The sequence below is a fragment of the Drosophila novamexicana genome, unplaced genomic scaffold, assembly GCF_003285875.2.
Source record: "Drosophila novamexicana strain 15010-1031.04,08,12 unplaced genomic scaffold, DnovRS2.1 tig00001415-arrow-arrow-pilon, whole genome shotgun sequence".
Lineage (NCBI taxonomy): Eukaryota > Metazoa > Arthropoda > Insecta > Diptera > Drosophilidae > Drosophila > Drosophila novamexicana.
The window spans coordinates 482,293-500,151 of record NW_020824856.1 but is presented as its reverse complement, the minus strand read 5'-3'; the positions used below and the strand labels follow the sequence as shown (position 1 = coordinate 500,151).

Here is a 17,859-nt window from a genome sequence, read left to right as displayed (position 1 = left end):
ACTGGAAATAAGCACAACAGTTCGATAATATTGAGTACATTAGTGTTGACCAATGTTGCATTGTTTATTGGTACTCATTCAGCATTTATTTAGATACCTGCGCTTATTTTCAAAACTGCCCTTTATTTATGACAGAAATTCATTATTCAATATTTTATGAATAATTTAATCATGTTTGAGCAACCGTTTATTGTAAATTTCAAATAATATTCTCGATAGATTTAAATTGCAAACGGCTAATCGATAGCACTAAAATGTAGCCAGTGGTTGAAAACGCTTGCTCAAAATCGTATATAGTTGCGCGTATTTATCGATATATACGACATATCGATGTATTTTTAACATCCCTAATACAAATGCATACATATGTATATGCAAATGTCTTCTCATCTGCTCGTATGTGTTGTCGGTTATATGTGTGCGCGAAGTGATTTTTTTTTAAGAAGCGAAATCTAATTGGAATTAAATAATATAAAGTGAAATGGCATATAAAACAAAATAAATACCAAACCGCGCGTCGGTCGACCCCAAAAAAGGATCTGCATATGTAAGTGTGCTTGTGGCATGGGCAGGGGCGCAGTCTCAACAACAAGAACAACAACAACAACAGCAGGAGCGGCACTGCCACTAAAAATGCATATGTGTGCGTGTTTGTGTGTGTGCGTGAAAACTGAACAAAATGAACGCGTCTGCGCCTCCAACGTAGCTGGCGAAGATGCACAACAACTCTTTGGCCTTGGCTAAGACTAAAACTAAAAGAAATAAAACAAAAAAATAAAAAAAACGAAGCATCTCCCGTTGCAGTTCCACACACAGACACAGACGCAGCATACAAACGCACCAGAAAGGGCAAAGCAGCAGCAGCAGCAGCAACAACAACACGCAAGCACAAACACACACAATTACAACTACAAGTGCAAGTGCAGTCAGTGGCAGCACAAGCAAAGCATAAGAACAAAACAGAAACACAAAACTGAAACTGAAAACCTTTCAAAAGTCGTGATGCGCTCACTGCTGCTATTGTTGTTGTTGTTGTTCTTGTTGTTTTCGACGTTGATGATTCGTTGACTGCTGCTGTTGTTGCTTTTGTTGTTGATCCAGGATGCAGAGAGCGCGCATTTGCTCTCCTGCATGCAGGCACACACACACACACAAATGCACATGCACATGCACATGCACATGCTCACACCCTTACTCACACACCTTTACAGGCAGGCCAGGGCGACGCAACGCAACGCAACGCACAACTGGCGCATCTTACATAAAAGCTCAAGCTCCAAGCCATACTCAAAGCTTTCGCTCTCACCATAGTAGGCAGCGCAGCAGCAGCAGCAGCAGCCGCCGAAACAGTAACAACAATCACCAAGGGGGGAGCAGCTGGTGCAGCTGCTGCTGGCCGTAGCTGTAAAATGAGCGTGTTCGATGATTTTCAACGCTTGTGGATGCAACGGTTTCCACAAAGCTCTCTATCCGATGACTGGGTGCAGGATGTGCGCGGCAGTCTCGAACGGCACAAACTGAAAATTGCCGAGCTGGGCAAGGAGCTCGAACAGGAGACACTCTATGTCGAATATCTGGAGCGATTGCTCTCCGATGTGGAGAAATATCGAGAATCTGGCGGCGATCCGACAACACTCTTCGAATCAGCCACCGGCAATCCGGCAGCATCGCATCCACATCAATCGCCCAGCAGCAGCAGCGGCAGCGGCGTCGCTGCCAATGGCGCAACTGTGGGCGCAGGCGCTGGCGCAGACAAAGACTATGTAAGTATTCGCAACTCTCTTTTATGTTGATATTCTTATTGTTATTATTATACTGTCCATTGTTATTGTCATTGTTATCAATTTGATATTGTTGGCCGATCTTGCAGCAAGAGTTGCGTCTGCTGATTGCGTTAACCGTAGGCATTTACCAGGCGCACAGCAATTGTCAACAGGGGGTAGGCAGGCGCGCGCGCGCTCTCTCTCTCTCTCTCTATCTCCCTCTCGCACCCTTTGTTGCCATTCATTGGCCGTTCGCTCTTATCTGTTGTTATCAGTTCAGCTAGCGCAGCTGTTGGGCAGCGTCGTCGTATATTTGCTTAGCCATTGACGCCCAATGAAAGCCCCTGCAAATGTAGAGTTCTGGCCCTGAACACTTCTTCAATTGAACCAGTAAGCTAATGCGGAACTAGTTACTTTTGAAACTAGATCCACGAATGAACTCACGGTCATTGGGATAAAACAACTCCATGTCCAACAATGAATTCTACGTTGTAAATGAGATTAATGTAAAGCTAACTAATAGCTTTTAGTGTTGCACAACGTTTAAAAAATATTTCAAATCAGTTTTTCAGTCATTTTAAAGCAGTTCGCTTAAAGCGCACTTTTAAGCTGCATCTTTTCACTTTTAATTTCCTTCAAACCAATCAATTCCTTGCCAGTGTTACAAACTGTTTAAAACAGTGCGTAAAGCAGTTCGCTATGCATATAGATTATCCAATTAGACAACGGGGGCTTAGCAAGTTGAAGCTGCGGATCCATTTAGGCTAGCAAGGTTTAAAAGTAGTTGTGAACTAGTTCATTTTGCACATTTTGTTCTATTAGTTTAATTTAACTTTTACCAGTATTGCACTCGTTTTAAAGCTGTTGGTTCTACAGAGCCTCAACTGTAGACCGTCATCAAGACTTAAACATTTTGAACTAGTTCATTTATGGGATTTCGCTAGTATCCTGTATTCTTAAGCTTCATCACTTAACGCCTAAATGGTTCATTTAGCTTTAGCTCACTTGAACTAGTTCACTCTACTTACTTTCATTGTGCACGTTGTAATCTAGGCATCTGCTGGTATTCAACAGTTGCCGCTGATGACGTTCCCTGCCAGCCAACCCCACTCCTGTGGCCCCCTTGCTGCCCATACATGTACGTGTGTGAGTGTGAGTGTGTGTGTGTGTGTGTCTGTGTACGGCGTACGGGCTCCGTCCGTTCGTTTAGCTGCGTTCGTCTGTTCTACCAGTTCGATATCTTTAATTTTGCCCGTTATCTACGCACACTCATGCATTCATTCTATTCATGTTGTGTCTGTGTGTGGGTGTTTTTTTTTTTTTTTTTTGTGTTTCTTTCGGTTTTGCGCGTCGTCGTCGTTGACTCCGACTGACTCTGACACCCGGAGCAGCCGCCGTCGACGTCGCGGCAGTCGGCAGTAGTCACTAGTTTCGGTGAATAACAACATCATCCAAAGCGGGCCCAACGTCAACCGGTCAATGTTGTATGCCTGGCAGCCAGGTGGTGTACAGCCCCTCCCCCATACCCAAGCCAGTATCTTCTCCGGCAACAAAGAACTGAACCCAACTGAACGAAGTTCCATGCATTTTTTGAATTTGCATAAAAAAGGAATTAAGTGAAAACAGAGATTAAAGTGCACAAATTACGTAAATAAAGACAAGTACAAATAATTCGAATGTCTTAAAGTGCGATTGTCTTGGCCTAAACCGTAATTTTTGGCGTGTGTGTGTGTCGTGTTTTTTTTTTTTATATTTTTTTTTAACGTGTTCGGTTGACTCAAATTTCGTGGTCAACGTCAACGTCTGCGTCGCAGTTGCCGTCAACGTCGTCGTCGTCGTCGCCGTCGCAGTCACCGTTGCCGTTTCGCCTTTTGCCTTAAATTCTTAGTTGTTGTTCTTGCAGCCAGCCGTAGGGCGGAGCTCGGCTATCAATTGCTTCCCCACGTCTCTCGCTTCGTTTCTTGTCGTGTCGTGTCGTGTCGCTGCGTTGCGTTGCGTTCGCTTTTGCAATTGCAATTGCGTGGGCCATACACCAACAACAACAATAACAGAGAGCAAAGAGAGCAAGAGCGAGAGCGACTGAGAGAGAGCTCGCTTGCGAGAGTGTGGAAGAGGCGACAACAGTGGCGCTGCTGCTGCTGCTCGCGCTGCTGTAAGGAGCATGTCTTCCTTCAAAGAGAAGTTCAAATTATGGACCAGAGGGGTGCGTAATCAGCGTGCATACATATGCACTTGCCATGTCTGTGTGTGCGTGCGTGCGTGCGTGCGTGCGTGCGTGCGTGCGTGCGTGTATGTGTATGTGTGCGTCTGCTGCAACAACAAGCCGACAAGAATTTGTTGTATTTATCACAAGTTGAAATCAATAAACTTATCGCAAGCGCGCACTCAAACACACACACACACACACACACACACCAAGGCGAAAACTCTAGGACTTGAATTAAAAAATAAAAGTGCCCGACTAGAAGATACCGTGTACCCAGTTTTGAGCTGCAGTTAAATACTTCATACATACTAAGCACAAGCTTCCACTTCCCTTAACCCCTCATTGTCTTTGATATACTATAAAAAAGCGAAATCTATCTATATTTATAAGCTGTAGAGAGTTGTAAACTTAACATGCGTGTAGAATACATATACCCAAACCGCAAATTTTTTTGGCATTACAGATGCTACCTTTTGCCATATTTCATGCAATTCTTAAAGAGAAATCTGAAATCTAACGAACACCCACACACACACACACAGATATACATATGTATGCATACAAACGTATATCTGTTTATTCGTAGCGCCCTTCTTTCACAGTCTTCTTTAGGCCCACGACGACGACAAATCCAAATCTCTGCGCCATTCTTCGCATTGATAAGCAGCTTGTGCCGCTATCAGTAAAAGCGCTTGAACCAAGGCAGCGACACACTAGACCACAGTAAAGTGCACACAAAGAGAGGGGGAGAGAGAGAGAGAAAAAGAGAGGGTGCTGAGGCGGTTTTGGACACATAATACATGTGTACTGCTTATGGCGCTTGTTAATTTGGCCAAACGAAATATTTGATTAAAAACGTTTGATTAGCAAACTTTTGTTTTTTTTTTTTACTGCCCTGTTTGCCCCTTGGTATTGCCTGTTCAATATTATCTTAACCTTTAATGTAATCGCTGTGGTCATCATACATAAACGCCTATTTTTCTAGGCCATTCTCTTGAATGTCAAACCAAAATACGTTTAACTCTAATAACAAGATGCAATTAAAGCCTTTTTTAAACCCCATTTTCCGTACAGTGTAGAGGAAAATTTCAAAATATGATATGTATATATCAACATTTCCATACGTTGTTTCGTGCAATAAACATGTAAACACATTAAGTTCGAGCAAAATAGAAGGTAAATACGCCCAATTCGGCATTATGGCTTGCATAAGAATCAGGCATATGGGCTGTGTATAAAGCCAAGGTCTGCACCGCATTTGCCAAGTTGTGTGTGTTTAGCCTTGATTTTTGGTGCATATACATACATATTTTTTCAGTTTCATGGCAAACGCATTACAAACGCAAAAATTACTCAATTGTTTTAATTTCGTTCGATTTATAGCAACAAAATGTTAAGCAGCTGTTGCTAACATAGTAGGTTCGTTGAGTGCATGTTAATTGTAGCTGAATTTCTGTTACTTGGAGTTGCATCAGGCACACACACACACACATACATACATACGAGAACTGTGGATCTGCTTTAACATTAACATCGTTTAGGTTTACATTTGAACATTTCTGTGAAGCACTTGCAATTAACTTTTCTCGGAATAGTTTACAATTTGAACAACATTTCAATGGTGTTTGCTGTTGTTGTTGTTGTGTTGTTGTTAGTATTGTTATTGTACAGCTTGGCGCCGCCGTTCATGATTCACATTCACACCATTTATTTAAGCGGTGTCTGTGAGTGTGTGTGTGTGCTGATTGAAAATATGCTAAATAATTGTATCGACATGGCGCACACGAATGCCTCAGGGAGCGAGAGAAAGAAAGAGAGAGAGCGAGGGAGAGAGCGCGCGGGACCGCGAGAGTGCACCAAATTGCCAGGCTGCCAAAAGCTGAGCTCAGCTCTGTGACATCGCATCTGTCTGGCCAAGTGCGTGTGTCTGTCTGTCTGTGTGTGTGTGTCTGTATGGCGCGTGTGTGTACGACCTTCGCCGTCAACTTTTATTGCACGCTTTCTTCTTCGCTTCGCTTGGTCACATTCAAACGCACACATACATCTGTTGCCGGCTGCTGTTTGGCCGAGGCCCACCCCCAACACACACATACACGCACACAGTGAAGCAGCGTCTCTCACACAGACACACAGCAAATAAATAAGCTCACCAAATTCAATTTTGCAGCCAATTTTCTTTAAAAAAAACTTAAATTAAAAAGTTGCTCTCTTTCTTTTTGTTGTTGTAGTTTTCACTTTTTTCGTAGTCAAAAACAATTTGGCCAAAAAAAGGCGTTAAAAAAAAAATGAAAAAAAAAATGCTCCGATACACGCACACGTTCCACGCCAAGTTTGGCTTATTTGTCTGTTATTTTTTTTCTCTCTCTTTTTCTTTCATTTTTTGTTTAGTTGTTTGCTTTGGCTTTTGCTTGTTGCTGTTGTTGTTGTTGTTGTCGTTTTTAATGGAACCGCTCAACGTGTTAGAGAAATGCGTTACGTGCTGTGCATGGGCAAGTGACCTGCTCGTGGGCGGAGAGAGGAAGAGGCAGAGGGAGAATGAGAGAGCTAGAGAGAGAGAGGTGCGAGCAACTGACTTGAAATGCTCTCTCAATTGCTGGCGAGTTCTTTGCCATTTTGAGAGGATCTTTGAACTTCTCACGCTGCTGCGCCGTGAACTGAATCAGTTGAGCCTGTTGGCATTTGAACCAGTTCGCAATTGGGCGTTGACAATGGGCTTTACAGAGCCAGCGTATTTAAATAAAAATGAACTAGTTCACATTTAACTGTTGTTTTGTTTGCTTTTGTCTCAATATTGCAAGCTTTATGTTAACAGAGGCTTTCTATAGATATTTGAAATCAGTTGTTAAAGAATTCTAGTAACTTTTCAAACACTTTATTTCGACAAGAAATTTCTTCGACTTCTTATATTTTTCCTAAATGTTTTTCATCTTTCTTGCCAATATTTAAGTATTTGCATTTCCAGTGAAATTTATCAGAATTTAATTTGCATTCAGTTGTTCTAATCGACTTAATTTATTTAATACAACTTTTTAGCTAGGTGCTATCGGTGCATTTTTTTTTATACTTCCATTCAACTTTTTAGCCACTTTCTTTAATCGCTTTGTTTGTTTTTCTTTTCACGCTGACTAAGTTGGCGGCCACATCTGTTCTTTGGCATCATGAAAATTCCGTTACAACTATTAACAGCTTTTGGGCCGCATAATTATATCCAAAATTCCCTAGTTGAACTAACTAAAGTGCGCTTAGATTGCTTTTGATTTCTGTTCTTATCAAAGTCAGGGCAATGCCCCGCCTTAATGGAGTCCAGTGTGCAGAGGCAGATTCGCGTATGTCGGGAAGTCTGAAGCTAAACTGGAAGTACTTGGGGAATAGCCTTGATTTAACCACATCGTCCGTCAAGCGTCAGTCCAGGGATCGTCTGGTCGGGTATGTTTCCGTCCCAGTCTTAGACGCCAGCTCTCAAGGGCTACTCTGGATAGCCTGGTTTCTGCCGTAGCTCACGAGTTGCTTTAATTGTCCAGTTAGGGAATCGATGTGGCCATTGCCAGGTCCTTTCGCCTACTCGGAGCAATTTCATCCCCCGGCAAGTATTATTGGCTGTGTGTCTATGAAGAAGGTTTGTAGGAGACAAACATCAACATCTCGTCAGCTCGACACTGGCTACAGGGTATCTTGCAGTCTGACACTGCCGACTTGCTGGCTTTTCTTTTAGATTTTCACATGAAATATGCGGCGCACTCATGTAACACACATTTGTTCACATTGTTATTCACATTTGTTTGTTTTTGCTTTTCTTTCTCTTTCGCCTGCAGAAATCTAGTTTGAATCTGCGCGAGGCGTCGAGTGCGTCATCGGCCAACAAGGACAAGGACAGGCTGTCCCTCAGCACCGACAACAAATATACACACACACAAAATGACAGCGGCGGGGGTGGTTTGAGCTCAGCGCCACCTACGGGCAAGCGCAGCATGACGGAGCACAGCTTCGAGCGCGAGGACAAAAAAGACAGCGGCAACGAGAAGGACGCAAACGGAGCGCTGCAGCAGTGCATCACCGAGCTGGCGGCCTCCATCGGCAGCGGCGCACTCAAAGCCAACGAACAAAGGCCACAGCCAGCAGCAGCAGCAGGAGCAGCCCAAGGCGAGAGCAGCAGCAGCAGGCAGGCGGCGTCCGGGGAGGCAACTGGCATCCATGTGGACGCGCAGAAGGAGCAGCAGCAGCAGCAACAGTCGAAGCCTCTGCGCAAATCGACATCGCACTTTGTCACCGTCATCGAGGTGAAGGAGGCCAAAGACAAGGACCACGATGATGCTGGCCAAGCGCTGGCGGTCAATGACCACCAGCCGACGCCCCCATCGACATTCGGACGTTATCCGGAGCGCAGCAAGGCCGCCGGCACGGAGGCCACAGCGCCCCCATTGTCGCCATCAATGACATCGCCCGCCATGTCCGCCTCATCGTATGCCGCCCATCTGGAGGCCAAAAAGAAAATGCCACCCAGGTAAATGCGCGCACATTGATTAACTAGATTTCGAATGGAATCACGGCAAGGTGCCGTCTATCAGTGAGTGGCAATGAATAGAGCTAGGAACGTTCTGGAAATGCTTTGATACATTTGTAGTCGCAGCTAATCAAAAAGAATCCAAAGTGGAGAAGGATATTCACAATATATTCCTCAAGAGGCACAAATTGTTAGGTTGGGATAAAATAAAGTTAGGAACAAGGGAAAAATATCAATTGGAAAATGGGCTTAAGACAATGCATGACTACGATATACCCTGGACAATGAGCTACACACACACACACATGCAGTTTCTGTGCTTCTTCTTCTACCAGTCACACACTATATGAAATACGACCTGAAATAACTTGGTTCCTTGTTGTCCGATCTTTATAAGCCTTGCATGGCTTAACTATAGCATAGAAAAGTGTTTCTATACTAAAGCGCAAAGCTTTAGCTTTAATAAAACGAATTTTTCCGCCAATTTCAAAAAGTGATATTTGTTTTAGGCCTATATACTATACGAGAACCTACTTGCCAAGTTTGGTGCCAATAGCTCGAGTTATTATGGGAAGATATAAAAAAATATCTATATATGTATATATATATTATAAAATGCAGGTCCCTAGCTTTGTAGTTGCCTAGTTTGATGTTCTAGATGCTAGTTCCTAAGTTCTAGATTGACTCAGCTTCTGGTCTGGAAACAGAATATACGTATATATACTAGATGGGCACCAGATCTGCGTCACACAATTCATGATAACATCACAATAGCCTCTGCAAAGGGAGGGTATAGAAATGATGTTATCTAAGATTTAAGCGAACCATCTGAAAGGTCTTTGGGCTTGACAAACAAATCGTTTGGGAGCAAAAGACGAAAGAAGGAATATCTGGCAATAGCTTAGCTACGTTGTCGAGCTGTGATCCACAACAGATTTATGGACGAGCTGCTTACCATTCCTGAATGTTGTTTCACTTATTAAAAGATCAATTTGGTTGCTTGCAGACCGCCGCCAAAGAACATACGACGCGTGGAGCCGCCCACCATTCCCAGCCAGCAGCAGCAGTTGTTGTCGTCGTCGCCGAAGCGGGAGACACCCTATGCGGGCAGTTCGATGCCGCTGCCGAGCAGCAGCTCTGGCGAGAGCCCGGCCAGTTCGCTGGAGCGCAACATTAAGCCGTCGGATATACTGCGGCAGAAGTCGTCGGAGAATCTGGAGTCGAAATATGCGGCCAACAGAAAGACAACGCCCGAGCTAAGCAAGCTGGCCAATACGCCCGAGCTGATGGAGGAGCTGGGCCGCAAAATGGTTGGCAAAACGGACAGTCTGGAGCATGCAAAACGCAGCGATGGCGGCGGCGGCGGCGGCCAAAGCAGCAATGGTGGCAGTCTAGGACGCACTTCGTCCACACCGGCACGCGCTTTGACGCCAGCTGGACGCGGCACGGTGGGCGCCTCGCCCACGGGCAGCCTCAACAAGACAGCCAAACTGGCCGCAGCGGACAGCAGCTCGACAAGCAGCCTGGAGAAGAAGTCGCGCGTCTCCCTGCAGGCCAGCGATGCAGAGCTGCCGGCCAATGCACAGCGCAGCGTCGGCTCCAAGGAGTCGCTCGCATCCCAAGGCATATCGGAAGTGGTAAGCATAGCAGCCCAAGCCCAAAAATCTTGAAATCTTTCTTTTTTTAATCAACAATTGCAATTGCAGATCAAGAGCTACGAGTCGGTGTCGTCGCTTAGCTCGGACAGCGCCAAGGCGGCGGCACAGCAGGCGGACAACGAGCCCTACTATGACAGTGTGCCGCTGGACAATGGCGATGGGGATTATGTGTTCATAAAGCCCGGCCGCACCGGCTCCTCGTCTAGTCGCGATGATCTATCCACGCCGGGCAGCACCTTGCCCATGGCACAGTTGAGCAGTCAGACGAGCGTAACGGATCCCGAATCTCCAGGCCGTACCTCCAACTATGTGAACATTGATTATTTCCTGTAAGCAGCAGTCACAGTCTCGCCTTGCCCAAGCTTTAATATCAATTCCATTCACAGTCAGAGCAACGAGACGCGCTCCAGTTCATTGGACAGCGATGGCGAGTACGAGGGTCCGCCCATATTGCGCACCATTTCGCACGATGAACAACAAACCACATCCACATCACAGACGCCCGGTGCATTGCGCAAGGTGCGTGCCAATATCATGGCAAATCCCCAACTAGGTTTTATGTTTTATGGCTACGGATTTGCTTACGATTAACGTTTTTTTTTATATACCTCCCAACCCTCCTCTTCTGTTGTAACTATTTTTGTTGTTGTTGCTTATGGCCAATAGCTAATTGCTTTTGGCTAATTTGCAATTCAATTGGCATTCAGTGTTGCCCGCTGCTGCAGCTGAATGATGCAAGCATATCAGCTTTAATGACTGAGCCATCCAATCTGCCACTGGCCATTAACATATGCTTGACTTGACTAATTGATTTTAAATTGCATGCGTCAGCCGCGTGTCTTTTTAGTTGATCCTCTCGGCAATTCATGTTGGTCGAGTTGAGGCCAAGTCCCAAACATACCCATACAGCCCGGGCATGGAAATGTTCAAAGCATTTTTACGAACATATTCAAAAAGTTGGCCTCAAGAACAAAACAGTTTCTAGCTTAACTTAAATCTGAGCCCATATACGCTCTTATTCCACCCAGTTTGGTGAATTTGCCGCAAGGCATGAAACACGCCTCAATTGAAGTCTTATTCAAAATCTTTTAATGCAATTCGCTTGAGCTTCAAATGTAGCACAGTCTGCGCCGCCCTTTTCGAATATAATTATTTAAATAATAATAAAAACAATTAACCTGCAATTCCACTAAAAATTCTAAAAAAGAAAACTTTAAACAATATTTAAGGCTTGCGATTTTTTTTGTTCTCGTCCATTTCCTGCCATTTTTGCTTAATTATTATTATTTTTTTTTAATATAATATTTCTAATATTTAAAGCGAAACTAATATTTAAATATTTACTAACCGCCATTTTTCGATTTCTTCTCTTTTATATATATATATATATATATATATATATATATATATATATATATTTATCTTCAATCTTTATTTTGTTCTTTGATTTTATTATGTTTTTTTTTTGTTTTTTTTTTTTTTGGTTTACTTTCTCTCAACAGAACTTAGTTTCAGCGATACTCGTGAGTACCGAACACTTCTCCAAGTCTTAGTCTCTGAAACTTTTTTAGATTAAAATTGTGTGTGTATCTCTTTTGTTGTTGTTGTCGTATATGTGCGCTTATTATATGATATATACTGTGTATATAATGTATATACCCCTGTACATATATATATATATATATATACATATATCTGTATAGCTTTTGCCTGAATGCGCTTGTTCAATGTTCAATGTGATTGGTTTCCTTTTGGTTTTTGTTGTTGTATTCCTTTGTTTTATAGCTATGTTTATAGTTTTAAAATTGTTGCCAACCGTTTCCACAATACACCCACACACACACACACACACACACACACACAGACACACGCACACCCATAAGCATATACCCTGTTTATTTTGCACTAGGCAATGAATTCCCCATAAATGTCCACATAATACTCAAGACGATATTTCTCATGTACATTCCATTTGAATTGTACAAAAAAAAGCAGTTAGAATTGCTTTAGACGGGCGTGCCCGACTGACAGATACCCAGCACCCCACAAACATTCTAGCTAATCATCTATATATACACATGTATCTATGTACATATTAAACATGATTAATTTAGGCGTTCATCTTGCAATATTCATGAAATTCTTCGAGCGTAAAATGTAATTTCAACATATTACAAGGCTCGCCTATTGAAATGTGTTCTACTTCTGAAGTTAACCCATTTCCCCGGTGAGTTATCAGGAAATTGAAACATTCCTGATCTGTATTTGCCATACGAGAGCCTGCATACCAAGTTTTGTATAACTAGCTCGTATATTTCTCGAGTTAATCGATATTTGTATTTGTAATATATTCCAAATTCAGACATTCAGCCGGACAGACAGACAGCTCGATAATAATCATATGTAATTAGTAAATTTAGCTCGTGATGACTCCATCAGAATGCATAGATGTACATAGTATTAATTATAATTGTTATACACTCCAGTAAATAATATTGTTTTATGCTGTCCTCTTCCTATCCATCTACATCTATCTGTCTGTCTCGTTCGTTTCTATGTAAAGAGCACTTCACGTTTTATGCCCAACTCCTGTCATGCCTTTTAGCTGTACATACATATTTATCTCGTTTGTCCTGCTCCAACTATATATATCTTTATATATATCCCATTCGCATACAAGTTTGGCTTTTTGTTTGTATATACATATATATATATATATATATTTATTGGATACGGTGGAAGGGTTTTAGCTAGCGCACCTAAATTGCCCTTCATTCCAAACATTTGTAGATGACATTTACAATTTCGAAATTGCATTTTATTTCATTTTTAATATATGCACCTTCTACATACGTAGCTATCGGGCAATGCACGCGGCGCCAAAATACGTTCCATACTGAGCTCCATAATACACAGTGAGACGATCTATGTGGAATGCCTGAATAAGATGATACAGGTGAGTGTCATGTGTGGATTCCAATCTAGCTGCTGGTCCATTCAACTCTTCTCTCACCTTGACTTGCAGTACAAGCGGGCCATACACGCGACGCTGGGCACATCACAGCCTGTGATCAAGGAGGAGGAGGAGAATACGATTTTCTTTAAGATCGATGAGCTGCACGAGGTGCACACAGCCTTTCTGGGCGATCTAAAGACAATTGTGGCACACGAGGGCGGCGATGTGCTGATCGGGGAGCCGTTCAAGCGTCTGGCGGACATGTTTGATCTGTATAGCGCCTTTCTGCACAACTATGGCCAGGCGATCGATACTGTGAAGAAGTGCAGCGCCAATAATCCGCAGTTTAAGAAGATTGTGTCCACTATTGTGGTCAATCTGCAGACGGAACAATCGCTCACGCTGGAGGATCTGCTGCACAAGCCGGTGGCACGTGTCCAAATCAATGCGCTGGTCTTCAATGATCTGTTGCGCGAGACGCCGCCAAATCATCCGGATCATCAGCCGTTGCGTCAGGCCCAGAAGATCATACAAATGTTCCTCAATCAATTCAATGTGGTCAATCAGCGACTGCCCACGGAATCGAATCGTAATCTGCGCCGCATGGTGCGCAATTCGTTCATTGTGGAGCTGGTCGATGGTCATCGCAAGCTGCGGCATTTGTTCCTCTTCAATGATGTGATTGCGTGCGCCAAGTATAAGGCGCTGGGCAGGGATCGCATCGATTACGAGCTCAAATGGTTTATACCACTGAAGGATGTCAATGTCTACGAGGAGTCCGATACGAGTGCCGACCTCAAGGAATCTAGTCCCGCGAACATATCGCAAGTGAAGCGCAATCTACGCTCGGTGCGCGATCAGCTTATACTCGAGGCGAACGGTGTGCGCACCGGCGACAAATATCGCCGCAAGCTGGCCGATCTGGAGTCACAGCTGGTCCTGGCCACGCCCAATTTGGTGCTGCGGCTGGGCAATAAGGCCAACAATAAGACAATGACCTTTTTCCTCAGCTCCGATTTTGAGCGCACGCAATGGATGGACTCGATTATGTCGCTCAAGGTGAATTACCCAAACCAAGGCTAAACACTCGAAATATTTTAGCTAGTTTTTCGATATGTACTTAAGAAACTACAACAATTGGGCTAAATTTGAAAAATTGTCTGTGCTGCATGCGATATTTGGCATTTGCATAGATAGATCCCTTAAGCAGGCAGCGCAATATCCTGACTTTGCTTTAATATTCATATAGAACCTTGAACCAGACAGATAAGACATGCATTTGTACGCATCTATAAATTAGTTCGTTTAGAACTTGTAAGAGATCCTCAGAAAGTGCGCATCGTAGATTATCTAAGACGTACTTCAGTTAAACTGTAACTAAGTTTTCATTGCAAAACCCTATTTATAACTTTTCTGGGCTAAGTTCAATTGGGTAATGTTTATACATATACGTGGACCTTAACTAGAAAAGCATATAGGTGCTCGCATATAAAGCTTTCAGCTCTTAAAAAGCCCGAATTCAAATAGATTAACCCTAACATAATCCACTTTTTATATGTACAGAAGCAGGTTTTATAATTCCCAAACCGAATGTGTATTAAATATTAGCATTGCATCTCTTTTAGATTAATATTATTTACCACCAAATTAAGGCCTTATAGAACCTGAGTTCGTCTAGAATGTGAGGAATATATCAACAGAATTTCAGGAAAATATAGAAATACATAAAGTTATCTTTAGCTACTATTTAGCTTTAAGCGCTCTTGAACTTTCTATCACGTTCCTTTAAATGTAATTGGATTTTGAATCTGTTTATTCTCGTTCTTAGCAAAAATGTAATCTGCCTGGAGCCAATACGATCAACTCACTGGAGGTGACCGCCTTCATTGTGGCCATGCAGAAGGGCATGAAGACTGAAATGGGCTCCTATCTGATGCGCAACACGAACGATGAGAGTCTGCTCGTTGGGGATCTGCATATGGGCGTGCAGGGCCTGCAGGGACTCGAACAGCCAGCCGATCTGTACATATGCATCGAGGTTGACTCGTATGGCCATTATTTCCGCAAGGCCACCACCAAGATGATCTGTCGCAGCCAGTCGCCGCTGTGGAACGAGAGCTTCATGCTCGAGCTCGAGGGCAGCCAGAATGTGCGTGTGCTGCTCTACGAGGCCAAGGAGCGGCCGCTGCTGCGTGCCAAACACATACTCAAGGTGAGCTTCAGCTGTGCCATATGCCGCATGCCGCAAGCCAAAAACTAATCCACATTTTGTCTGCCACAGCTGAGCCGCAGCTGGCTCTCGGAGACGACACAGACGCGCAACATAAAGCTCAGCGAAACGCTGGAGCTGACCGCCAGCTTCCGTTTTGTGCCCGGCGAGCTCTGTCGCGCCACCACCAAGCCGGGCGCACTCTTTGGTGCCAAAATGAGTCAAGTATTAAAGTAAGTTTTGATCGCATGAAAATATATGATATGATATCTAATTTTCGCATCAATTGCAGGCGCGAGAAACGCGACATTCCGTTCATCATCTGTGCCTGCATACGCGAAGTGGAGCGACGCGGCATGCTCGAGGTTGGCTGTTATCGCGTCAGTGGCTCCGCCTCCGATCTGGCCAAGCTGAAGAAGGCGTTCGAGTCGGGTACTGTCATTTAATAGGTGTGAGGCCATGTGCACAACTAACCTAAACTGTTAACTGTTTTAGATGCCTACGAGGCGGAACAGCTGCTGCGTGAGGTGGACATCCACTCGGTGACGGGCATACTAAAGACATTCTTGCGTGAACTGCCGGAGGCGCTCTTCTCGGATCTGCTCTATCCGCGCTTCTTCGAGACATTCAGCACGTTTAGCAACAACAACGAAGCCACACGCATCAATGAGCTGCTCAAGGTGTATGAGGAGCTGCCGCAGGCCAACAAGGCCTCCATCAATCTGATACTCGATCATCTAATCAGGTAATGCGCCCAGCAAGCAGCTTGGGAAGTGGTTAATTGGGGTAGATTTGAGCTCATGTATGTAACAGGCACAGGGAAGATTTGGGACCAAGAGCTGAGTCCGTCTAGCCATCTCTGTCTGTCCGTTTGGAGGCATGCTTATTTCCCATGCACAGCTTAGCGGAAGAGTTCTTGGCGCAGGGTATCTTCTGGTCGGGCACTGCCGACTGGAGCACACTCGCACATGTTATTAATGCATTATTTCTTAATTGCCGCAGGGTGCACGAAAAGGAGGCGGATAACAAAATGTCGCTGCACAATCTGGCGATGGTGTTTGGTCCCACATTGCTGCGACCCGGTCAGACGCAGGTGAAGCAAAAGGATCCACTGGCCGCCAGCACGGTGGACGTGATGGCGCAGGCGGGCATACTCTATTGCTTTCTGCAGGCGCGCATCAAAAAGGATTAAAGCTTAGCTATTTGCTGAAGCAACAAATATTTATATATATACACACACAAAACATATGTATAACTAGAAATGGCCTATGCTTGAAACGCTGCACACACAACCCGCACAACCCAACAACACACACTTCTACACCTGCATACACAGACACACACACACACTCAAATGCTGAGGATTGTACATAACTGGCGCATAGCTGGCATAGGAATTTGCGTGGAGCTGCAGGCGATTTGTTAGCTGAACTAAGTAACTGAACAAAGTGCTCAAGGCGGGCCAAAAAAACAACACACACACACCAACACACACAAGATGTATACACGCGTAGAGACAAGTGTTCAACACTGATCCTCCCGTTGTGCTGGTCCTAGTCCAGGCAACGAGGCGTTGCGCACTTCCTGCTACTCCAAACACCCCAAACCCGACCCCAATCAAGGCTTTTAGCTGCTTTGCTCGTCTACATATTTATAATATGAACTATATGCTTTACCTATACATATATGAAATACAAAACATATTATACACAGATATATATATCTATAAATATGTATATTTATATATATATATATACATACATATATGCGAGCCCCTTTGTGCCCCCGCTTTTATTGCAACAATTGCAAATCATATTGCGAACGGATATCAATATTAAAAGTACACACACACACCCACACACACACACACAGAAACACACACATATTTATATATATAAATATATACATGCATACTATAATAATTACTAATTAGTACTATAAATATTACTAAAAAGAAGAGTAAAAGTAAAAATGTAATGTTTGCGGCAAGATTTTTGCTAATGAGAGAACGCTGAGAATCATGATAATAATAATGAGGATGATAATGGTGATGATGATGCTGATGATGATGATGATGATGATGATGATGATATATGTATGTGTATGCTTAAAAATTTTTGTTTTTTTTTTCGTCTTGTTTTGTATTAATTACTTAGGTTTTATATAAACAGAAACGTAAAATAAAATATATTCTATTTAGAAACATTTGCTTGTTTGTTTGAATACCCTTTGTTTTTTAGCCATTTTCAATGGCTACAAAAAGGGGGCATAATGTATTTGACTTTTCTCAGGTTTAGATGCCAAATTAATTTAGAGGGCAAACCATCAACAAAAAGCTGAACATTATGAAAATCGGTTGAGTTTTGACCGAGTTATGGGAGTGGGAAATTTCGACCTACGTCTAGCATATGTAGGATATTTGGGGGTATCATTTTTACATGAATTTCGACCAAAAATAATGTTGCCAGATTTAGATGCCAAATTGATATTAACTCCAAAATATAAACAAAAAGGTAAACCTCGTGAAAATCGGTTGAGTTTTGACCGAGTTATGGGAGTGGGAAAT

The 17,859-nt window shown here is 43.4% G+C and overlaps 1 protein-coding gene across 4 annotated transcripts; it reads left to right on the top strand.

The window, feature by feature from the left end:
- The first annotated feature begins 454 nt into the window (after nucleotides 1-454).
- Nucleotides 455-17,002, top strand: LOC115767565 (active breakpoint cluster region-related protein). 4 transcript variants are annotated; one of them, XM_030711847.1, is made up of 14 exons: nucleotides 460-547; nucleotides 1,212-1,763; nucleotides 7,782-8,470; nucleotides 9,477-10,107; nucleotides 10,177-10,457; nucleotides 10,515-10,647; nucleotides 11,631-11,651; nucleotides 12,986-13,084; nucleotides 13,154-14,143; nucleotides 14,913-15,296; nucleotides 15,366-15,526; nucleotides 15,586-15,725; nucleotides 15,789-16,038; nucleotides 16,296-17,002. In XM_030711847.1, exons 2-14 carry the CDS (start codon nucleotides 1,410-1,412, stop codon nucleotides 16,483-16,485), a joined length of 4,323 nt encoding a protein of 1,440 aa, XP_030567707.1. In that variant the 5' UTR covers nucleotides 460-547; nucleotides 1,212-1,409; the 3' UTR covers nucleotides 16,486-17,002. The 4 variants fall into 4 exon arrangements, with proteins under 4 accessions (XP_030567710.1, XP_030567707.1, XP_030567708.1 ...); XM_030711848.1 differs by lacking the exon at nucleotides 11,631-11,651; XM_030711849.1 differs by lacking the exons at nucleotides 460-547; nucleotides 1,212-1,763 and adding an exon at nucleotides 3,898-3,966 and having other exon boundaries at nucleotides 16,296-16,485.
- Nucleotides 17,003-17,859: the final 857 nt, after the last annotated feature.